The 23,645-nt window shown below is 51.0% G+C and overlaps 7 protein-coding genes across 7 annotated transcripts; all 7 read left to right on the forward strand.

Moving 5' to 3' along the window:
• Positions 1–36: 36 nt before the first annotated feature.
• Positions 37–4,668, forward strand: HER10_EVM0012354 (uncharacterized protein). Its single transcript, XM_035481750.1, has one exon. The coding sequence runs from the start codon at positions 1,367–1,369 to the stop codon at positions 4,295–4,297; it is 2,931 nt and encodes a 976-aa protein (XP_035335445.1). The 5' UTR covers positions 37–1,366; the 3' UTR covers positions 4,298–4,668.
• Positions 4,669–4,763: 95 nt separating this feature from the next.
• HER10_EVM0001665 (uncharacterized protein) lies at positions 4,764–6,291 on the forward strand. Its single transcript, XM_035471405.1, has one exon. It carries the CDS (start codon positions 5,408–5,410, stop codon positions 6,113–6,115), a length of 708 nt encoding a protein of 235 aa, XP_035334664.1. The 5' UTR covers positions 4,764–5,407; the 3' UTR covers positions 6,116–6,291.
• A 1,619-nt stretch (positions 6,292–7,910) lies between these two features.
• Positions 7,911–11,435, forward strand: HER10_EVM0013449 (uncharacterized protein; the record flags this gene model as incomplete). Its single annotated transcript, XM_035482806.1, has 5 exons — positions 7,911–8,267; positions 8,320–8,938; positions 8,988–9,624; positions 9,692–11,228; positions 11,409–11,435. The coding sequence occupies 5 exons, from the start codon at positions 7,911–7,913 to the stop codon at positions 11,433–11,435; spliced, it is 3,177 nt and encodes a 1,058-aa protein (XP_035335534.1).
• A 3,125-nt stretch (positions 11,436–14,560) lies between these two features.
• Positions 14,561–16,011, forward strand: HER10_EVM0013183 (peptidase family M28; the record flags this gene model as incomplete). The annotated part of the gene is made up of 7 exons (XM_035482547.1): positions 14,561–14,764; positions 14,817–14,974; positions 15,029–15,201; positions 15,259–15,561; positions 15,622–15,744; positions 15,804–15,868; positions 15,928–16,011. The coding sequence occupies 7 exons, from the start codon at positions 14,561–14,563 to the stop codon at positions 16,009–16,011; spliced, it is 1,110 nt and encodes a 369-aa protein (XP_035335517.1).
• A 531-nt stretch (positions 16,012–16,542) lies between these two features.
• HER10_EVM0012023 (major facilitator superfamily transporter) lies at positions 16,543–18,269 on the forward strand. The gene is made up of 4 exons (XM_035481427.1): positions 16,543–16,767; positions 16,825–17,745; positions 17,804–17,851; positions 17,911–18,269. Exons 1-4 carry the CDS (start codon positions 16,590–16,592, stop codon positions 18,099–18,101), a joined length of 1,338 nt encoding a protein of 445 aa, XP_035335419.1. The 5' UTR covers positions 16,543–16,589; the 3' UTR covers positions 18,102–18,269.
• Positions 18,270–18,800: 531 nt separating this feature from the next.
• HER10_EVM0004795 (copper amine oxidase) lies at positions 18,801–21,415 on the forward strand. The gene is made up of 3 exons (XM_035474428.1): positions 18,801–18,934; positions 19,005–19,421; positions 19,474–21,415. Exons 1-3 carry the CDS (start codon positions 18,866–18,868, stop codon positions 20,998–21,000), a joined length of 2,013 nt encoding a protein of 670 aa, XP_035334897.1. The 5' UTR covers positions 18,801–18,865; the 3' UTR covers positions 21,001–21,415.
• Positions 21,416–22,428: 1,013 nt separating this feature from the next.
• HER10_EVM0012037 (uncharacterized protein) lies at positions 22,429–22,718 on the forward strand (the record flags this gene model as incomplete). Its single annotated transcript, XM_035481441.1, has 2 exons — positions 22,429–22,626; positions 22,683–22,718. 2 exons carry the CDS (start codon positions 22,429–22,431, stop codon positions 22,716–22,718), a joined length of 234 nt encoding a protein of 77 aa, XP_035335421.1.
• Positions 22,719–23,645: the final 927 nt, after the last annotated feature.

Below are 23,645 nucleotides of genomic sequence, written 5' to 3' on the forward strand. Positions count from 1 at the left end.
TTCCCTCCATCTTTGTCGCCTTTGCAAACTCGCAGACTGCAGCAAAGTCGAAACTGCATGGCAATTTAGCTACAAGCTCTTTGAACCAACGATTCGAAGATTCCAGCCTAGCAATCAATACCACACTACGGATACTCGACACACACTTCCTTTCGTTAGCCACACACTCGATGCGGCTCGAGGCTGGAGCTTGCGCACTCTTATCGCCGAATCCACCCACCACAACATCGTCGACTCGAACTTCTCTCCACTTCTCTCTGACAACTGTTGTGGACCCTTCGTGTTTTTTTCTCGCTCGCCCTTCCATCCCTAACACAGCGTTCCCAGTCAGCGCGCCAGCACCCTCACGTTCGCTCGCTCTCGCGCGCCCCGCCAGCCGAGAGAGTCCGTCTGGCTTGGCCAAGGTGCCATGAACAAGCAGCAGGGTCACAGCCCACTCTTCGTAGGGCCCGGCATGGCGAGGCGTGGGATTGTCAATCATCCATGGCCATGATGGGTGTGGTGACGGAGCGTGGGCCCATGGGCGTGAACCTGGATATCGACGTCAAACATGGTTCAAGGTGCATCTTCTCCACCACCATTACAGACCACAGACACAACAGCTGCAAATACTCTGTTTTCTACAGATGTACGGGTACGCCGTGGCGTACAAGTATATGGATATGGATACCTACCACAGAGCAGAGCCGTCAATCTTGCGTGATAACGCAGAGGCGCACCAAACACGCCAATCCTCTAGCACCGGGGCCGAGAAACACCACTACGGTCACCACGCTCCAAGCAAGGAACCGGCGACGAGTCGACGACGGGCCCGTGGAGCCTCCCGGTCTGCTCGTTGCCGTTTCTGTTGCTGTGTGTTCCTGGGATCTGCTTTCCTCCGCTCGATTCTCAGCTGTAGCTTCTCCAGTTCTTTCTCCCTTCTCCGTCTGGTGTTTTTCGCCATTCATTACGTCCCATCTCTCCGCTCCTTCCGCCTGCTTTCCAAGCTTCCCGACTCCATTGATCATCCCCTCCTCGCCCTCCTCCTCTTCCTTGACCTCCTCCCACCCTCCAAACCAACTTCAACTAGCTTTCCAACTTCCTCACATAATGGCGCCTACTTTCCACGAGTGCTACCGCCGTGAGGTCCACTGATGACACTACCCCACGATAACGACGACACTATTCATCCATCGATATCTGGATACTTGACTCGATATACCCAGAAAACCTGCATCTTCACCAGCAGCTCTAACCCACCCAGTCACGACTATCTTGTATAGAGGCTCTTGTACCACCACCTGCGATATCTTCAAACTCAATCAAGGATAATTGAGCAGAATCAACCAACAGCCTGGGAACGGCGATCGTTCCCTCTTTAGACAACATGTCAGGCTCGCCTCAAGAGTCCGGCCAGACGAGCTCCGGCTCCAGCAACACACCACCGAATCCTTTCGAGAACCCGTCACAGGAACAGCCCAAGCTTCGAACTCCGCCATTGCTTCACCCTTCGTCGGCAACGCCGCAGGCTCGGAAAGAGAAGAAGGAGAAGAAGAAGGTCGGCTTCCATGCCGACAGCCCTCAGCCTAGCCAGACACCCCTGGTAGACAATCGGCCACCAAGCATCGTCATTGACGATGACTACTTCGCGCAGTCAATGTCCCCCGAAGTTAACCCCTTTGATACACCCGGACGCATTGCTACCCCAAGACGAGACAACGACGCAACCCCAGCGGGAGCTCCAGATGCCGGTGAGCTGCGTCGTGCTTTAACTCAGGTCTTGATTTCGGAGAACCAGGAGAACAATCCTTCCGAGACACCCGCCCGGCCCCGGCCCGTGCTCCGCCGTAACACCAGCTATGATGCACCCGAGGAAAGACAGAAAGCCGACCTCGCTGAGCAAACTGCCGGCGAGCGGCAGCAGCGTTCGGGTTTGGAGGCCCGCCAGCGTGCCAACCGCTTGGCTGTAAGCGTCGAGAACTACTCCTCGCCCCCTTCTCGTCGCAACTCCATCGACGGATACAACCCATTCAGCGATGACGAGGAAACCGACCACGTCACCGGCTTGAGCTCTGCGGTTGATGGGTCGGATGAGCGACGAAAGGTCAGGTCCCGTCCCAGAAAGAACTCGCACTTGGATGCCGAGAATCTCGTCCGATCTCATACCAGACGAGCCAAGAAAGGTGGCCGCGGACCGAATGACTACTTCAAGTATGAGGCGCCTCCAGGTGCTCGATCCGGCACCGCCACGCCCACTTTGGAGCAGTCTTACGCTCACGACTATGTCCCGCCCCCGAAGCAGTATCACGGAGGTATTCTATCATCGCTCCTCAAGCTCTACAACGAGAATGGCAGCGGCGGTAGCAGTGGTCGAAACACGCCGGGTTCCAACACACCAGCTACAGCTACGCCCAATCACTCGCCCCCGGGCTCTATGCCAGCCTCCGCTGCACCCTCAACCCCTGGATCTCCTCGACCTTCTCGCCCCAACAGTGGCCTGTTCAACTACCACAAGAAGCAAGGCTCCCGTTCCTCCATGGCTCTGGCTGAGCTTATGAAGTCGTCGTCCGCCATGGCAGGGCCGGCTTCGAGTGTGTTTAGCCAGGGCTTCACCGAGAAGCTCAAGACCGAGCCTCCGTCACGGCCGAAGAGGAAGAAGTCTGGAGTCTGGGGCGGATCTTCACCAAAGTCATCAAAGTCTGAAGACAAACACCGCATTACTAAGCACATTGCTCAGATCTTGTCGAGACATAAGTATCTCGTCAAGCTGTGCAGGGCGCTGATGATGTATGGAGCTCCAACCCACAGACTGGAGGAGTACATGAAGATGTCGGCACGAGTCCTCGAGATCGAGGGTCAGTTCCTCTACATTCCCGGCTGTATGATTATCAGCTTCGACGACAGCGCGACCCACACCACCGAGGTCAAGATCGTCCGCTCGGCACACGGTGTCGATCTGGGCAAGCTGCGCGACGTGCATGACATCTATAAGCAGGTTGTCCACGATTTGATCAGCGCCGACGAGGCTACCATCATGTTGGAGAGCATTACAGCTCGCAAGCTCAAGTTCGGCAATTGGATGCGCGTGCCCGTCTATGGCCTCGCCAGTGTGTGTGTCGCCCCCTTCGCCTTCCAGGGTCGCTTCATCGACTTGCCCATCGCTTTCATTCTTGGTTGCATCTTGGGCTGGATGCAGCTGATCCTTGCCCCGAGCAATGAGTTATATGCGAACGTCTTTGAAATCACCGCATCCATCGTCACCTCCTTCTTGGCCCGCGCCTTCGGCTCCATCAATAACGGCGAATTGTTTTGCTTCTCCGCGCTGGCGCAGAGCTCCATCGCCCTGATTCTTCCAGGCTACATGGTTCTCTGTAGTAGTTTGGAGTTGCAAAGCCACAACTTGGTCGCCGGCAGTGTTCGCATGGTTTATGCAATGATTTACACGCTCTTCCTCGGATACGGAACTACGATTGGCACTGCCCTCTACGGCATGATCGACCGCCACGCAGAGTCGAGAACGACCTGCACCGACCCGCTTAATAGGAATTGGTACCTGTTGTTTGTGCCGGGCTTCACCCTCTGCCTTTGCATTATCAATCAGGCCAAGTGGAAGCAGACACCTGTCATGATCACCATCTCGCTCGCGGGCTTCCTCGTTAATAGCTACTCGTCCGACTTCTTCGTCGGCAATGCTCAGATCTCGAATATGCTTGGCGCGCTTACCGTGGGATTGCTAGCTAACCTCTACTCCCGCCTCGGTCGGCATGCCCACAACTATTTCCTCGACTTCCTCGACTGGTGGGATCTTCGCATGGCCCCGCGCTTCGTTAGCGCTAGCCGCCGTCGCAACGAGCGTCCTCGTCCGGAAATGTACCAAATGTCTGGTCAAACCGCCGGAGCTGCCGGTCCCACAGGCATCCATACCCCCGGAGAGAACACTCCCGAAGGATCGGCGCCAGCAACACCCACCACCACGGCCTTCTCTGAGAAGGACAAGGCTCAAGGTGTCGTCCCAGAGCGGAAGCGCACCGTCGGATATGGACTCGCCGCCGCCGCTATGCTTCCAGCTATATTTGTGCAGGTCCCTAGTGGTCTCGCGGCAGGCGGGTCATTGTTGGCAGGTGTCACTTCGGCTGATCAGATCACGAACAATAATGGTACTTCGACATCAACCGACAGTTCAGACCTTAACAACTCGGCCTTTGCGGTTCTTCTTAGCGTTATTCAGGTCGCTATTGGGATCACCGTTGGGTTATTTATGAGCGCCCTCATGGTTTACCCTCTCGGTAAGAGAAGAAGTGGCCTGCTCAGCTTCTAGTTAGTGCGATTTCACACGGTTATACCGGCATGGTTTTGGCTCTCGCCACTATTTGGGAAGTTTTTCAACAATCCGAGGTGGAATCACGAGCCGGATGTGGAGTTGGGGTTCGCGGCAGAGAGCTGGGCACAAGAGGAGGATTCATTGGCGTTTAAGAAGGCGTATAGAAGGGCAAGCATATGAAATGGCACTGTGGCGTTTGTCGGTAGCGTTCGTTTGGATTGGGTTGGATTCACTTTGTTCTTTCAAGCATTGGCCACGGAGTAACAGTACAAGACGTCGGATCTTGGCGGCGACACATACAGCACTAGACAATATGAAGACTATAGACGTAGAGATAGAACAACTGGATCCGAGCTCAGCTCTCCATACTTTATGTTTCACTCTTATGCTTCACTTGACTTGACTTTGTTATAAGTTCGACGTTCCATGTACATGTTCCCTATCTATCTACGTCGCTGCCACAAGCAGCTGTAGGGAGTTGTCAAGGGCAAGCAACCTATTTAGACTCGTGTTATCGTGACTAGTGATGCTCTCGTGACGTACAGGATAGGCAAACTCATGTAAGTAGAATCTTTCTCGGATGAGCTGTTGTTGACCCAACCTTGTTGCCTTAGACTCGAAGCCTGTCGCCACTCCACGATTATGCCTAACCTCTTCGGCCTCGACGTAGAAGCACACGCATTTATCCTTTGCTGGTGCCATGGAACCAACTCCTATCATACTCAACTCCGATGGCGATGATGCCCCAGCAAGGTCCTCGATGAGCAAGTTGGCGCTCGAACTTTGCTGAATAAGAAAGGAAGATGGTGCTTTATCGTCATAAAGGTACACGATAGTTGATCTGTTGGTGTACCCTAGGAAACGGTGTTGTACCTTGACGGCATATAGGAGGCTATATAATTCCGACCATCTCCCACCAGATTGTTTGACTGTTGTAGGAGAGGCACCACTCACTCCTGTCTGGTACAAGTCACTGGTGTTCGGTTCATTCTCTACGTTCAGAAGTTCTAGAGAGTTCTTCTGGAGAATACTACTTCACCACATCACCGGACGACCAGAGCTTGGTATTCTATCAGACAGAGTCGGTCCAGCTGTTCTACGACTTACATGCTGTCACTACTACAATTCACAAAAAACACCAATTACACATCATCGCACTTCCTGGTCAGAAGTTCACAGGCTTCTTGCCCAATCCCTCCTACCTCTACCAACCCATCACCCTCACCAAACAAACAAACATCCACAATGCTCCGCATCTTCAACCACATGGTCCCCTACCCCCGGCCCAAGGGCTTCCTCGTCCCAGACCCGGAAGTCTACAAAGGCCTCGACGCAATCCAACACCACGGCACCGTCACCTCGGACCTCGCTCAGCGCACAGGATACGTCCGCTGCCTAGCCATCACGCAGCAGGATAAACTCCGCGAAGAGCTAGCCTACCTCAAAGAATGCCAGCTCCACGACCACGAGCGCATGGACGAGGACTACGGTATGAGGATGCAGGCTTGCAACATGCAGTTCCGGCCTGGCGGACTCGGTTCTGGTGCTGCGGATATGTACCCGAGGAAGATGTCGAATGGTGACATCTTGATGGCGAAGAGGATTGAGAAGTGCTATAGGAGACGGATGAGGGATTTGAAGGAGGAGAAGAGGAAGAATGCGATTTGGTTGGATTTGTGGTATGATAAGCAGGTTGTTAAGGTTGATCGGTTGTTGAGGAAGGAGTGGGATCAGAGAGGGGAGTGTGAGGGGTATCCTTACTGGGCCGAGGAGAGGCGCGAGGTGAAGCGCAAGGTGAGGCGTTCTGCGAAGTAGGGCTTCAAGGGGATGCATGGGTACATTAACTTACGACATATCACGACTTCTGTAAGATCACAGAGAGATGCTTGGGTACTGGGTCGGGTCTGCTTTTTGAGTACATACTACACTACCACTACACTACTGGTGCTCATCAAGAGATTGAGGTCTCGACGTATATATTAGGAGTCATGGCCTGGTTGCGAACTTCACGCACAGAAGGCCAGGCATGAAATTAATATGAATACATATCACGATTGCGCCTCATAACTATTCCATCCGCTTGGTGACCTCCCGTTTCTTACGCCAAGATTTCAAGTCACGATGACCACAAGCTCCTAGCCATGCCATTGAAAGACACTTATCACTCATAGCACCCGTGATATTGTAGTAGGATCCTCTGAGTATGCCAGCTCTTCCATCATGGATAGAATTATCGAAAAGTAGGTACATAATATCGATCTAAGGCACTATGAGATTCGCCATTCTTACGATAACGTCCTCAAGCGACTCAGATCGAGGTTTAGATCCCGGACTGACGACTCAAGACTGCCGGCGCGGGCTGCAGCCAGCGCTTTACACATAGTACGCGCCACGCTCAACTCCTTGCTTGTCAAAACCCAGTTCACTATTACTCAGCAAAGCCAGCAAGGCTGACAACTACTGGAGGTATTAATGCTCGTAGCTTGAATGGATACTTGCTCTACGAAGTTCTTGAATGGGTTATAGCCTCCCGCTGGATTGTTATTTGAGTCGCTCTGTGTCAATAATAGAAACGCAGAGTTGTGCGGGTGTTTACGACAGTGACTGATAATGAAGGAATTGCATAAGGTATACTCAGAGCCTACATAATCAACAACAAGCATAAATACAACATGGTTGAGACGGGTAAACCGAAGTGCGTAGCCAATCCATAGGCCGCTCGTGCATCGGCCCCGTCTTACAGCGAAGTTCGGCGGGATGATCCCTCCTTCCGCTTATGGAACGACCGAACCCAGCTCACCTCCGTTCAAGCGCTCAATTGGAGCCTCTCCCGAATATGTGGACTCTCTTTTCGCCTATTTCACCACTTTTTGCGTGTCTTGGCCCCGCTGTCAGGTTTGATACTTCGTCCAGCATGCCTGCACGACGGGCTCGTGTTGATTTGTTGTCAAGACATTCGAAAGCCTCTCCAGCTATGCTTGATACGGTGTCGCATGCAGCTGGAGACAGAGGCATTGAGTAATTCGCCCAATAGAAGCTCCTCATTTATTGAGTCGCTGCCCAACCGCCGAGAAGACCTGCAATTTACCGCCTTAACGCATGGTATTCCTTTTCGGTGTGCTGATCACTGCTTCTTGTGAGCATGTGCATCAAGAGCTGAGAGATGCAGCTACCCATCCACTTGTCCAAACTTTTACGTTCTCCCCGACTTTAACTTTTGCAGCGTGTCAAACATCTTCTCACGATCATTGTCTAATATTGTTTACCCAGCCTAGCTTTGGGGAGCTGTACAGCTACAGGTCTCCTACCATCGTTCTGATCACAGTCACTCTCGCTCTACAGGGCGTAGTAGTTTTGTCGAGAAATGGGACGATCTGTGGAAGCAGAGCAGGGCCGCTATGGTTGCCTTGATGTTCTATCGTCATGCTTCAAGAAATCGCCCAAAGCTCCGCGTCAATCACCCAGGCTGGCCACATCGAATACTCGCCCAGCTCATGCCCAAAGTGTTGAGACCGTGCCAGGGCAGTCAGACGTGCCGCTTCAAACCATCACTGTCCCAGAGAAATCTTCCTCGGATGTCTTGAATTCCTCCAAAACTCAAGCGTCGCTCATGGGGGATGGGATAACCCTTCCAACCCGGGATCAGCCCTCACCGGATGTGGAGCAAGTATCGGATTTGTGGAAAGAGGCGTTCGAGGCCCTTGACGAAGAGTACAAGAAGTCGATCTCTAAGAACGTGCCTTCTGAAGGGGATGACCCGGTTGAACAGCTGATCGAGCTCGTGCAAGTTCAGGAAGACAGGTTCAAGGACCAGTCGGCCAAGATCACAGTTGGAGGCAGAGATATACTATGGAGGGACTTTTCAACGCGCGTCATCAGTCTCCTTTCCGCTGCTGTCGACATTGGCATACAATTCGCACCTACCCCTGGGCCAGTTGTCTGGTCAGCTCTTAAGGTCTTGCTCAAAGTAGGACCACTGCCACTCTTTCCTTTTTTCACTAGCTAATTACAACGTCTAGGCGCACGCCAGTGGGTGTGAAAGTGTTGCTGCTATCTTCGGATGTGCTGATAGAGTTTTGCGTCTGTTCAACCGTGGTGCAATCTACGAACAGGTATTCTTGCGATCAAACCCCGATGACCTTGATGCTTGCGCAAAAGACTTGCGTAAAGCTCTCATTGACGCCTATCGAACTGCGCTTGAGCTTCTGGATTACGCGAGAAAGCAGCTCGGGGATGGTGTCGCTGTACGCCGATTCTTCGAAGCCCTGTGGGATCCCCACAAGACGAAAGACAAGCTAAACGAGCTCGAAGAAGCTGAGAAAAGCTTGCAAGAAGTCGTACTAGCATGCGATATCAAGAAGAAGCATCTTCAAGATAACAATAGTCTGAGGCTTCTCAATCGACTGAACGATCCACTGCGATACATCGACAGAACGGTGACCAGGATCCTCACGGAAATGGAAGATGACAAGCTCATGAGAACACTCAATTTTATTTCCGAAATCAATGTGGGAGATCAACACAGTTCGATGAAAAAAAAAAGAACTCAAGGAACAGGAGAGTGGCTAACAGAACGGAAAGAATTTTGTGACTGGGAGGACTCGAGCTCATCCAACATTCTTTGGCTTAGTGGAAAGGGTGTGTCATTTACTCCCTTCAGCCGACTGCACGTACTAACTTCTGGTAGTTGGTGCCGGCAAGTCAGTGCTCACATCGAACATAATTGATCGTTACCTGGCAAACGAGTATAACCGAGATAAGGTCGACAACAACTTTGACGAAGGCTTCGCATTTTTCTATTACAGCAAGAACGACAAAAACGTCACAGACGACCCAGTTAACAATATACTTCGAAGCTTTTTGCGGCAGCTGGCTCGAGTACCGCACTACGCGAATAGAGTATTCAATGATCTAGCCAGTCTATGCCGAAATATGGAAAGGGATCAACGAGCCTTCACCCCAAACCTTTGTCGAGACAAAATATCAGTACTTGTCAAGGCGCTACCGAGGACTACACTTGTACTTGACTCCCTAGACGAGCTGGAGCCCCAGCAGATGCAGGAGATTATCAGCTTTTTGGTGAGCCTCGTTAATACTTCTGAACGACCAGTTAAGATATTCGTCTCCAGTCGATTCTCAACAGATATCTGCAATGAGATCAACAACGCCAACAACGAACCTACGCGTATAGACATCGCTGAACAGAATCAACGAGATATCAAGACCTTTGTTCTCGAGGAGACCGAGAGAATTGATTGCCACTGGAGGAATGACGATATTAGGGGGAAGGTCGTTGAAACGATTAGCAAAGACGCCCGGGGAATGTAAGCATTGCTTTTTCGCACCCAACCTTTCTTTGCTTGATAGAAGAATCACTCACAGCGTCAACAGGTTTAGATGGGCGTTCCTGCAAATTGAGAAGCTCGTCAAGCTAATTTCCACCGAGGATGTCGCGGATCAACTCGGGAAACTTCCTGTTGGGTTGACAGCAGCTTACGACGAGTTGTACGCGAAGCCCGGATCCCACGACGGTATCTATCTACAACGAGCTGTGAAATGGGTCATCCATGCGCATATTCCACTTTCAACGGAACAACTTCTTTCGGCCGTACAACTGTGTCTTGCCGACGAACATGGTGACTTGGCATTGGGCACTAGGGGCCAAAGACTATCAGAGCAGGCCTTAGAAATTATCTGTCAACATCTCATCGTCAAAGATGACCAGGGAAAATGGGCTTTTCCTCACGCATCGGTTCAAGAATACTTCGTCAAAAAGCACCCCGCATTGACCAACGACCATGCTCGCATTGAGATGGCCAAATTATCGCTATTGGCACTTATCGAATTGTACCAATGCCCTACCGTCACAGAATCTCCTGATTCAGATCGAGTGGGTCACCAGATCGAAGGAGACGAATTCAGGACCGTATCTGAGCCTTACCCAGACGATTCTTTCGAATGCTACGTATCACGATATTGGATCTCACACGTCAGAAAAGCACAAGATTTCGCTGAGGCGGTCAACCAGATCTCGGAATTGCTCAAACGATTCATGATCTCTCCAGACTGCCCCCGTCACTCAACCATGGAGTACCAAAAATGGTTGACTTATATGTTGAAGACGGACAGATCTGAATTAAATTGGTCAATTGCTCGTCTCTGGAGTTTAGACTTGGAACCTGTCACAAACCCAGCATTTGGGATAGTGGTTCTTGGCATTACTCTCTATCAGAAAGAATGGGCAAAAATCTGTCTTGAACTCAATCTTGAAGAGCTCAATGCGGGTGAGTTTGATACTCTCGCTGTAGCTGCACAATACGGACGCGCCGAACTTTGTGCCTCACTCATTGAAATGGGAAGCAATCCGAACAAAGTTATGGCACGGGGCACTGCCTTAATTCAGGCTAGCAGAAGTAATCAGCTAATCTCTGTTCAAGAGCTTCTGAAGAACGGGGCCGATCCAAACATCACAGCTAGCACACGCCCATTATGTGCAGCGGCTCGTGAAGGACATTGTGAGATCGTCAAACTTCTGATTCAGTATGGGGCCAATCCTGACGGGCTTTGCCCTTCCTGTCTATATCACTGTGCTTTGGCAGGCTGCTCATACTGGGACAGCCGAGATGCAGCAGAAATATTGATCAAGTCTGGGGCGACTGTGGACTTGCATCTCGATAACGGTGACGGAACAACCCCGCTTTCAGTTGCTGCCTATGAAGGCGCTTTAAACGTCATTGAACTTCTTCTCGAACATGGTGCGGATCGGAACATCAAATCTGGGAAGTATGGCGGTATCCTAGGGGCAGCCTTTTCTGGCATCAGTGCCATGAAGGTTGTCCGTTATCTTATCGAGGAGGCTGGGTTACATCCCAGGAGGATTATTGAAGATCTCCTGGAGAACCACGCCTGGGTAAATGAACATTTCGTGGTTAAGAGATACAAGGTCAGCAAATGGCTTTTCTCAAGGAACTACCTCAAACCCGAAGAGGTACGAGACCTGGCCCACGATATGTATGGGGAGGCCTTAAAACCGTTGGTTGAAACTGCCAGGCGCATAAGAGTTCCTTAGGCTTACTCCGGCCTGGCATTAAATGACTGAATGGACGAGGAAGGAATTTGGAAGCATCTAGATTAGGCGTTCAATGATCCTGTCATGCAATTGCTGAGGTAGTACAGATTGCTCCTTCAAACTCCCATTCTCTGTTCTCTAGAATCAATCAGACCTGCTCCATCTTGTCTTCATTTTACTTGGAGGATCTTTCTGTCACCATTCTAAATCAGACTTTGCACTCGATTGCTAGACTCTTCCAAGATAGGTGATTTCAAAAACGGAGGCAGCTTCCCAGAGCGCTCAATTCCCAATATTTGCCAAGTTTCCACCCAAACTATTAGGCTCCATGGTACATCCTTGGCAACGTCTCCTGTTGGTTTCGGTATGTAGTAGACGATGCCATAGGACTGTGTGTCCATGGCGGCAGATACTAGGGCCCTACTAGCAACCAGCCGCTCGTCAAATCCCATAATACGTTAAGCAAGACGCACTTCAGCAAGAGTCGTCCTCCTGAATATCCTCGTGGTCGGAAACGTTCGGAAGCTCAGGAGGCTAGAGCGTTGATGGGCTCAATGAATAGGGCTCACGGACCCCAAAGCGAAACGTATCGAGTTTAGCAATATAAAGCCCTATACCGGTACGCAACGGAGCAACAACGAAGAACTCGATCCTGTCTCGGTGAAAATCAGCCCATGTTGCGACGACAAACCTACGGTAAACGTGGATGACAATAACGAAAACTCCGTAAAGCGTCCAGAGCCGGGCGAGCAGCCCGCCAGGGCTTCGTGAGAGGTATGCAACGACCGCAGCAGCGTCGAGACGGAGTTGCATACATATGAGCGCTGATATAAGACCCGTGGCGACGGAACACTGCATGAGTCGTAATGTAGCAAGAGTTCGAAAATCTGAAGGATCACGGCCACAGCGCAGCTCTCGTCTTGAACTGAATTCACTCAATGCCTAGCTTATGGATGCTTCTGTGGCGCGATTTGTTGGACGTCCTTGAGCCTTGCTTACTTTATGCTCAACGAGAATAGGTCAAAGCACACGCTGAAAACAGCTTTACTTCAACTAGTACGGTCATCCTGACACAGAACTTTACTTGGCATCGCTTTAACATTTCACCAAAGCTCGAGTATAGCGCCAAGTCATCTAACGATATCAGGTTGCGCAGCTAAATAAAAATCTAATGCAATATGTCGACTGTGAAGTTCAAAATGGGATATCAACATGATACTGTCCGACAGTCGGAAATATGTCCACAATTTCGGTCTCGGTCTCAAGGATCTGCGGCTGAGCCACATGTCAGGCGGGTTGCTTTACCAAAAGACTCGCTGAATCGAGAGGCTAATCGCACTAAACTACATGCTGCCCGACTTGACTTACAAGCATGAACACAGCCCTCAGAATTTCCACAATGCAATTTTACAATGACGGGGAAGGTGTCAATAGTCGTATGGTGAAGAACACCAACAACTAAGATCTTACTACAACGGCGGTAAGATTATAGGATGTAGACTTACTCAGCGAGACTTGCAACTTGCAAGATCTGGAGACTAGCTGAATGGCTTTGCTTGGCTACAGAACCATTTCATTTTTGAACCCGAAAGTACAAGAAATAATTCATGGAATGAGAGTAGTCATCCTGTTGCATGCCACATTGTTCTAGATGATCAGCCAGGGTGGAATGATCGATAGCAGTCTCATATCCCGGCTTCATTCACAACTACCACGCAAAGATGGCGCCGAGATATCTGAACTGCAAGAGCTTGCATTGAGTAGAAAGTGACCTTCTACTGTGCAAAAAGGTCTCCTCAGCCGGTAATGACGGTTAATGTAAGCTGGCGGGCCATCAAAGTATGTTACTCTTAACTTAATACTGGCCTAGCTACTCGAGTTGGCCAGCGGGTTATGGCTTTTGAGCAAACCTGGAAGGCAGCCAGTTCGACAACGCAATCACAAGAAGACTTCATGGCTAATATCATTCAACAAGCGTCTGAGAAGAGAACCGATTCGAAGGTTCCTGACATGAAGCCGACGCCCTCGATATCATGGCTCAGGATACTTCACCATCCGTGTGTCATATGCATTTGAGTAGAGCTGCGAATCAATACGAGCGGGATGAGTTGCTTCGATTCAAGTTATGACACTTGGGGAAGTCCTGGGGAAGTCATCAATTTCGTTTGCGCAAAAAGGACTGGTTCGTTATTACGGACGTGAGCGAATGCATGCTGTTTTTCCATACCGACTGCGTTTTTTCGCACTATTGACGATGTAACCACACTGTACGTCGAGAGGAATGAGTATGTGAGCTCAAGGTTATTTGAAAGAAGGTATAGGGCATTTCTTTCCGTTGTCGTGGAAGCTGGGGCTTGAACGAGTCACGCTCCCTGTAGGCTTCAATTCTTGGCAGAGTCCATCGTGTTAGGTATCTCAAAAGTCAACGACTACGAGGTCCCAACTCCTAGAGGGGTGGGAAACGATGTAGTCCTTTTTACAGAGCGAAGGCATCAACAGGCATCAAATGCCCGCAAAGTTGTAACTTTCACCCTCGCAAGGTAGTCAAACATCCTAACGAAGCAGGACATAACCCAGTAGCGCGTCATAAAGACACTTTCCCTTCCAGCGCAGAAAACAGCTCACACGCTCCGTGATGTGGATTTGCCAAGAACCCAAATCGCGTTGAGCGACATTACACCCTAAGCAGCATCCAATAATGTCCTCAAAAACCCAAGTCTGAGTGTGCGGGACTGCCGGCCGGGGTAGCATCAATGACCCAGCCAACAGCCGACACTAGCTCCGTTGGGCAGCTCCCAAAGTTCGCGCGGGCTTGGCGATCATGATAAGCTTAAATGCTCCTGCCGCATGCTCTCCATCCCCCGAGGAATTGAACAGTGTTTGTGGGCTTTTGAGTAACGGACTTCCTGTTTCTGTTCATTCATCGTATTGCGTGCCACGACGGCGAAAGCCGTTGGTATAATGAGATGCCTGTTTGGGGCAACGGGTCCTGCCGCCGTCCTGGCTGATCCTCCACATCCCGCAAGCGTTGGGCGGGAGGCCGTATATGCCTCGCTTCTCCTTAAATCTGCGATGAGTGTATTTAAAGGGGATTTCTCTCCAGATTCTTGGCCAGAGAGGTTCTCTTGCTCTGTTCGTTGCACCTGCACCACTCACAACGGACGCCGCTCATCAACAGGACAATCTGAACGATGCATCTCAACGCTGCTCTCGCGATCCTCGCGGCCTCCAGGGTTGCCCTGGCTGCGCCTGCCACTGAGGAGACTCAAGTCGACCCTGCGCTCCGTCTGATCAAGACGTCCGAGGCCGACGCCGGCACCTGGGTCACGGAGGACCAGAAGATTGAGGAGTATGTCAACAAGCACATTGGCTTCATTGACATCACCGACATTGTTGTACGTCTGAACTGTTTCCCATCGTTTTATGGAAGAAGCTAACCCATTAAAGGACGATGAGGTCTTGGCGGTCCTGTCCACCCCGCCGGAGGAGGTCCTTGAGGCCAGAGTGACATACCCCACCACTCTGTCCCACGTCACCGAGGCGAACACCCTCATCGCGTCGGTCTCTAACACCAATCCCCAGACGTGGTTGAAGACCTTGACCGAGTGAGTGACTACGATCTCAGATACAACCTGCGAGTACATGCTGACAATATCCAGCTTCTACAACCGCTACTACCGCTCCACCTACGGTACCCAGGCTGCCACCTGGTTGTTCAACCAGGTCAAGACTGTTGCGGCTGCTAACTCGGCCATCACCGTCACCCAGTTCACTCACTCCTTCAGCCAGCCGTCCATCATCGTCAAGATTCCCGGAACCAGCTCCGACCTGGGTATGTTGCTCCGCTCGTCTCCATCGTAGCCTTCCATGTGCTAATCGTAAGCATCAGTCATTGTTGGTGCCCACTTCGACTCCACCGGAGGATCTTCCACTGCCCGTGGACCCGGTGCTGACGACAACGGCTCTGGTGTCGTTGTCATCCTTGAGGCTCTCCGCGTTCTCGCCAACGCTGGCTTCAAGCCCAAGAACACCCTCGAGTTCCACTTCTACGCCGGTGAGGAGGGCGGCCTTCTTGGCTCTCAGGCTGTCTTCGCCAACTACAAGTCCGCTGGAAAGACCGTCCTTGCCTTCGTCAATCAGGATATGGCCGGTTACTCTCCCTCTGGCAAGCTCTCGGTCTACAACGACTACGGTAAGCTCATCACTCATCGATGCCATGCACGTATGTAGTAACATTGCTGACTCCTGATAGTTGATTCCGCTCTTACCACCTACGTCCGTCTCATTGGAACCCAGTACACCGGCAGCGCGCCCACTAGCGACGTCTGCGGATACGGGTGCTCTGACCACGCCAGCGCCCGCTCCAACGGCTTCCGTAAGTTGACGCCAATCTTTTGGGAAGTGCGAGATTTATGATCTAACTTGAATCTACAGCTGCCGCCTACGTCTGCGATGAGCCCATCGACACCTCCACCCCCTACATCCACAGCCCCAACGACGTAAGTTGTCATTACTCCCATATTGGAAACCAACTAGATGCTGACTTGGCATGCAACAGAGCTACGACACTATCCAGTGGTCCGCCGTCCTCCGCCACTCCAAGTTCACCGTCGGTTTCTTGGTTGAGGCTTCTTACTTGTAATCTGTGTAGACATTTAAACAAGCGCGGGGTGATCTTCACGTATATATATCCCGACTTGCGTGTCAATACATTACATTCAAGAATGCACATAAGCCACAGGCTTTGAAACTAGTGAAACGCTCAAAGTTGTTGTCTATGTTCTTTGTGAACCCTATAGTGTCCGCGCAAAACTGCCTTACTGGGAAGAGTTTCCCGAGGAAACCCAACGAAACTACTACCCCAACCCATCTCCGCCCACCGGACGTGGAGACATGCAGACTCTGTCTGAAAGAGATTCTAGATCGACTCAACCAACCTAGGTCCTAGGGCGAACACATGATAAGCCTAGGGCGTGGGACCCCACTTTCTGCCACATACGGTGGTTTCTATGAGACGCAAGGGTTGCAAGGCGTGGTCGACATGGTTGAATGACTCTTACTAGGTGCATACGCCGTCTTCGGCAGGCATCCCGGCCAGACGGCCTTGGATCCCGAGATACGACTAAAGAGGAGAAAATTTCGTGCACTGAACTGAACGTTTTTCTCTGGCACACATCGAGTAGTCACCATCAAATTTCAAAATCGTGTTTGAGAGCCACGATGGGCGCCTCAGAGGAGCGAGAAAGAGTGACTGTGACTGAATCCCACGATGCGCCGGGCGCTATTGAGCTGGGGGCAATGCGCAGTCCGACGAGTTCTCGCCATCACGACCCCGAATCTAGCCCATTGGCCTGGCTATGTGTTTTGGGATCATTCATGTTCCTATATCCATCATACGGTAAGCGTCATCATGATACCTTCGTTTCTCTGGGATTATGCTCATGGTCCACGATAGGGTTCATGCAATCCGTTGGAACTGTTCAGTCATACCTCCAGCTACACCAGCTGAGTGAGTACTCCACTCGCGATCTAGGTTGGATCAGCGGAATCTTCACCTCGCTTGCACTGTTCCTTGGAATCCAAGCTGGACCATTGATGGATGCCTATGGCACGAAGTGGCTGGCTCCCATTTCTGTGGCACTCTATGTGCCCGTGTTCTTCATTATGGGTGAATGCACGCAATACTGGCACTTCATTCTTTGCTTGGGAGTACTGGGCGGCATCGGTGGTGCCCTCACATCGACAGTCGCTGTGGCAGTCATCGGAAAGCTCTTCAATCGTCGCAAGGGGCTTGCCATGGGAGTGGCGCTCTCCGGATCCTCTTTCGGAGGTGTGACCATCTCGATGATGCTTCGGTCCATTCTGCCTCGACTGGGCTGGCAGTGGTCCATGAGGATCATGGGATTCCTAGTTCTTGGTATCATGGTTTTGGGCGTCATATGCTTTCTCCCATACCCTCGCCTATCAACTCCTGTCTCTGGAGCACCCGTTGGGAGAGTCGGAGCCCTGCTCAATTTCTCCGCCTTCCGCTCCCCTCCATTTGGCTTTATGGCCGGTGGTCTCTTCATGCTGGAATTCGTTCTCTTTGGAATTACTGGCCTATTGCCTACTTTTGCCATTGCTGCGGGCTTCCCTTCGAACATTGGGTTCTCCCTTGTAGCCATTCTAAACGGCACTTCATGTTTCGGTCGCATTATGACCGGCGTGATCGGCGATAGAATTGGCCACCTTAACATCCTCCTCATCATGATAGGTATTACCATTGTGTTCACTGGGGTCGTTTTTGTGCCTTTTGGAACCAAACATATTGGTGCCTTGTATGCCTTTGCCGCGCTTTGGGGCTATGGATCTGGCTCCTTCCTCTCAAGCACGCCAGGTAAGATTCAACCCCGATGGACTCCGTCTTGTCAAATGACACTACTAACAAAGTCTAGTCTGTCTGGGAAAGACTTGCGAGCCAAAGGACTACGGGAGGTACTTGGGTAAGAGCTGCCCTTCCACCGCTACCGCCTTCTTTATTGACTAACGATGCAACATCAAGGTACCATGAACTTCGTAGTCAGTTTCTCGTTACTAGTAACCGTCCCCATCGGTGGACAGATGCTAGAGAGTATGGGTGGGACAGCGCTCTCGGGATTTTATCTTGCTATCCTCTTCTTGGGCGGTGTTTGCTATTTTGCCGCCCGCTCCCTTCTTCTAGGCGGGTGGCTTACACTGAGAGCCAGTATTTGAGCACATTTGATATAGAACAGCTGAAACGACAACAGCTTCCATTAAGATGAGAGAAAGGTGCTCAACGGATATATCAATGAGATAGGGCTTGGCAAGCCGAGGAGTCAGGATTAGGCGGCTGAACATGTTTAAAGCAGCTGTCTTCTAACGCAACTACTGGGACCGGCGGGAAAGCGATAGACATGATGGAGTTAAAATTGCATAATGAACCTTAGACTGCTTATGATTAGGAATAGTAATTCAATGGGTATGAAAACTACACTTGACCAATGGTCTTCCTATTGATATCAAATGTGTGTTTTGGGCGGGATAGGCTCGCCATGAACGTGCAGACAAGGGAGAGGGCGGTCCACCCGAAGGGCGCGGAAGACATCTCTGCTTGATGCAGGAACAACGGACCGGACCGGTATCATGGTTGAGGAACCAGGTTGATGACCGGAGAACCGGCTATTACCTCGACAATTCCTTACCTTTGCGGAACGGCACCGGATGAAGTTCTCCACTTTCGAGGCTCCAACTACCCTTCGGGGACAGCGATGCACGCCGTCCGGTGCGGGGGCGCGCTATCACCCCGAATGATCGGCTTATCAACCCCGAGATAGTCACATGTGCCGCTCTCGGCGTCATTACGAAGTTAAATCCCCGGCTATTGCCTTGAACAACCCATCTCGCGCCTCTCTCCTTCTTCCCTTTCGTTCCGACGGCCAAGGTCTACGCTTTCCAAGTTCCATTCGCCAGCTTTCGAGTGGTCGAGAATAACCATCATGGGAGACGCTAACATCAGGGGGAAGCCCCATCCACTTGATCCTCTGCGGCCAGAAGAAATCAGCCAGGTGAGTGATCTTGAAGTGATTCCCACATACGACACAAATTCTTTCATTCATGTATATTGACACAATCGAGGCCGCCGGAATCGTCCGTGAGTCGAACCAGAGCAGGGACATATTTTATCGCGCAATCTCTCTAGCCGAGCCACCGAAGATAGAACTGGTCAAGTTCCTTGATAGCGAGCATGCTGGCATTAGAGATGCTGTGCACCTGGCCAGGCAGGCTAGAGTGCAGGCTTACATCGCCAAAACTTTGCATGAGATGATTGTCAACTTGGACACTGCCACCGTCGCTTCTAACACCCCGCTACCAGGTCGCCATTCCTTCATCGACACTGACTTTATGGCACAAGTGGCTGCAGCTTGTCTGGCGGACGAAAAGATCCAACGCGAGATCAGTGCCCTCAAATTGCCAGAAGGCGCAACCGTCGTCGTCGAGCCTTGGGCATATGCCACAGATGGCATGAGGGACATGAAAGACCGCTGGACAATGGTGGGATTCCTACATATCTCGCCCGTGCCAACTAGTGAACTAAAGATTTTAGGCATGGTTTTACATGCGACTCTCTGACAACCCCGACGCGAATTACTATGCCTACCCCTTGGACATATGTGCGGAGGTATCCAACTCCCTCGAAGTGGTCAAAATCTACCGGCTACCTTCTGGAGAGCACGATAAGCTCAGCGATGAGGGCAAGGAATTCGACCGCCGCAAGATACATCCCAACAGCGAATATCATCCAGCTTTCGTACAAGAGCGCAGGACAACTACAAAGCCGTACCATGTCTTCCAGCCCGAGGGTCCATCGTTTAGCATCGACGAAAACCACATCTCTTGGGAAAAGTGGACAATCAGAGTTGGCTTCAACTATAGAGAGGGCATGACTCTGCATGACATCCGTTTCGAGGGCCGGAGTTTATTCCACCGTCTGTCTCTAGCCGAGATGTTCGTGCCTTACGGGGATCCTCGATGCCCCTATCCTCGGAAGGCCGCTTTTGATCTGGGTAACGACGGCGCAGGGATCAACGCCAATAACCTCAAGTTGGGCTGCGATTGTCTCGGACACATCAAGTACTTTGACGGATGGCTTAGTACTTCGTCGGGAGAACCATTGAAGATGCCGAACGTTATCTGCTGCCACGAAATTGATGACGGTATTCTTTGGAAGCACACGAACTTCCGGACTGGAAACGCTGTAGTCACGAGATCTAGAGTTCTCGTGCTGCAGACCATCATTACAGTCAGCAACTACGAGTACATATTTCTCTTCTACTTCCAGCAGGACGGGTCAATATTCTATGAAGTCCGTGCCACGGGCATCATGTCGACAGCACCTATTGATCTTGACACCAAGGTCCCATGGGGGACTATTGTCGCTCCAGGCGTGTTGGCGCCATATCACCAACACATCTTCTGCTTAAGGATTGATCCTGCCATCGATGGGCCTCGAAACTCCTTGGTTGTCGAGGAGTCTCATCCGATTCCCTTCACTGGGGACACGGACACGTATAACCCTTTTGGCGTAGGGTACACCACAACGTCCAAAGTCATTGACAAAGAAGCAGGCTTGGATCTCGATTTCAACACAAACAGAACTTTCAAGATCGTCAATGAGAACGTCACCAACTCAACCACAGGGACCGCTGTAGGCTTCAAGCTTCTACCCCACTACAGCCAGCTTCTCCTCGCCCAACCAAACTCTTGGCATGGCAAGCGTGCAAGGTACACATCCCACGCTGTCTGGGTGACACGACATCACGACGAGGAGCTCTTCCCGGCGGGGAGGTTCACCATGCAGTCAACCGGAGAGGATGGCATCGGATCCTGGATAGAGCAACGGAAGGATGGTGACTCGTCTTCGGTGCGCAACGAGGACATTGTAGTCTGGCACACGTTTGGGTCTACGCATAACCCGCGCATCGAAGACTGGCCGGTGATGCCGTGCGAGAAAATGATGGTAGGGCTGAAACCGGTCAACTTCTTCCAGGGTAACCCTGCTCTTGATGTACAGATTTCGACCCAAGAAAAGAACCGTAGTGTGCTGGTGAACGATGCTAGATGTGAAAGTTAGATTCGAATAGGATGGAAAGGTAACTTTCGCCGAGGCCAACGCTTAAAATGCCAAATCAAGTGGAGACCAGAGGTAGAAGCCCTCACGCGTCTGGATGCTGGTTCTGTCACGTTCAAGGAAACTACCAGAGAAGGGACACACTCGGTACGGCGATTCAGACTCTTATCCTGAAAGGGTCTCTCGGATGTATCAATTGCAAAGATCGCTCCTAGTTCCATTGCGAGCCATGCGTCAACCAACACTCAGCATAATGTGCGTCACGCGTATGCGAGCCCCATAGCGTTGCCAAGGAGTGTCCAACCGCCGTATTGAGTACTTCTTTACTGGTGGACGTCCCCACTGGCATTCCATTCTTCAAACTTTTGAAGTCGTCTCTACTTCTCACGTTGAGTACTTCCTGAGTCAGTAACCGCGGAATCACTTGCCCGATGAGGCGCCGTCACTATGAATCATGGTACCGTCGAAGCTGAAACAACAGGGAAGCTGAGGCAGGTGGCGGAGCGCACGAGCTTGGTAGTATATAGGAAAAGAAGAAGATTGATCAACTAATATGTGGTATGGCTGCCTTCCTGCCTACAACCTGAAGATCAAAATCTCGGGAGCTCTGTTCGAAAGTTAATCATCCATCCTGTCGCACGTGTCAGATGTGGTTTTGATTGATACCAGAGTCATGTTGACGCACAAGAAAAGAAGTACTGCGTGATGTGCTTCGGTAGGTGACAGTCTGAGGAAAGCTATTTTCAACGTCAATTTGAGAAGTCATTCAATCCCTCAAGAGCTTGCGTACCCCGGCCTGCTGCATGACTGTCCAGTTTGCCTCTTCCAATACACAGGTGACCAAGATCAATGAGATTGAAAAAGAGAGAGTGGGAAACATAAAGCCGGAGACTCTTTTAGCTGGACTCAGTTAGGTGAGCCGTGGCTACGCCATCGTTGACTTTACCAGACCGAATATGTAGTTTAGCGATTCGCCCGTTATTGCTTCGTATCCAAGGTACTCTTATCTCATCTCAAGTGTTCTCATCTCAGCAGAGCCTGAATTCAAGGCCCAAAGTCCAACGCCAATTAGGTCGAAAAGTTGTCGGATGAACACGATCATCGGATGTGGGGGTGTGAGCGAGCCCAGCTGGCTGTCTCAGACCATCCCAGTGAACGGCATCTCCAGACGACCCCACGTTGACCGGCCGCAGTTGCTTCAGATTATCATGCCCAACAAGGGTCGTCCTGCTATTTCACGTACACCTTGAGAAGATCCCAGTTTCCCCAGCGGCACCCATTCGAGCATTGCGGGAACACAATTTCCAACAAATCACCCAGACATCCATGGTGGACTCAAGCTATAAATGGTTTTATTTTCCCCTTCCCTTTCGGAAAATTTGAGACTACCTCTCTACAACATCACTTACAACCAACAATCATTCGGCAAATATGCAACTCTCTTTCTTCTACACGACTGTCCTTTTGGCTGCTGGCGTCGCCGCCCAGTCCTGTTCGTCGACTATCACATACTGCAGTGGAGGCGCCTGCTTGTGCTTCGCCGATGGCATCACCGAATCTCTGAACCAGATGTGCAAAGACAAGGGATTCGAACGCTCATTGGGACCCTCGAAAACTACGACTGAAGCAGTAAGTATAGGCATTTCTTCTTGTTCAGATTGGTTGTCCTAATGTCTTGTGTTCAGGGCGAGCGCTGCGACACCCAGTGCTGCACTGGCTAAGCCGACTATTGTTGAGACATCTGGATACTATATTCATAGGCAGTATTGTACTTCTGGCGTGTTGTGTCAAAATTCATAAGCAACCATCGACTTTCTACCAACGCATGATGCAATGACCTCATTGCCACATTTCTCCGTTGCGTTTCCTAGATCAAGGCTTCATCGCCCGCTCACGCTACCTCGGTGATTGATTAGTCCTTGATCGCGTACTAGTTGTGTTTGATCAGAGGCCTTCCTCCTGCGGACCTATCGCAATGAAGGTATCCAGCACAAATTGGCAAGAGTTCGTGTTCTCCAACTGCCAAGTACTTACAACATCATCCTTCAAGCTTGGGTATCAATGAGGAGACGGAATCGTCGACAAGAAAATCACGACACTCGATTCTAAGAAACAAGAAAGGTGATCTCGCGGGCGTCATGCAGTATTACAGTCATGCAGCGTAACAACGAGTTTCTGAGCGGATAGACATTGAGAGCTTGGTGTAGCCTGGCGAGAGTATGCGACTTCTGGTTCGTTGCTCTTGAGTCCCACTGTCAACCAACACATTTAAGCGAACTATTGGCAAAGTTGGCGCCGACGGCTATGCACCTCAAGGCTAGCCGTTTTCCGTCTACAACACCATATCCGCTCAGACTTAGGCCAAGAGAAGGCGGAAAATAGTCTACCATGTTCTATGTGGCAACGGTCATCTTTCACCTACCCTATTTGGCATGTGGTTGATTTTATTCCCACCACTAATGCATCGGAGTCGTCTGATTCTCCTCAGCGGGGCTTGGAAACTGGCTTTTCCACCAAAGGTTGTCCCATTCCATCTTTTCGAAGACCTCGTATCAATGCATGTCACAGACATCGCTGCAGGAGTTGCCTCAAAAGAGTAATTATCCGACTTGGGAGAGATGAGGTTACCAGCTGTTCTCCGCAGCGTA

The sequence above is a fragment of the Colletotrichum scovillei genome (genome assembly GCF_011075155.1).
Source record: "Colletotrichum scovillei strain TJNH1 chromosome Unknown Contig00004, whole genome shotgun sequence".
NCBI lineage: Eukaryota > Fungi > Ascomycota > Sordariomycetes > Glomerellales > Glomerellaceae > Colletotrichum > Colletotrichum scovillei.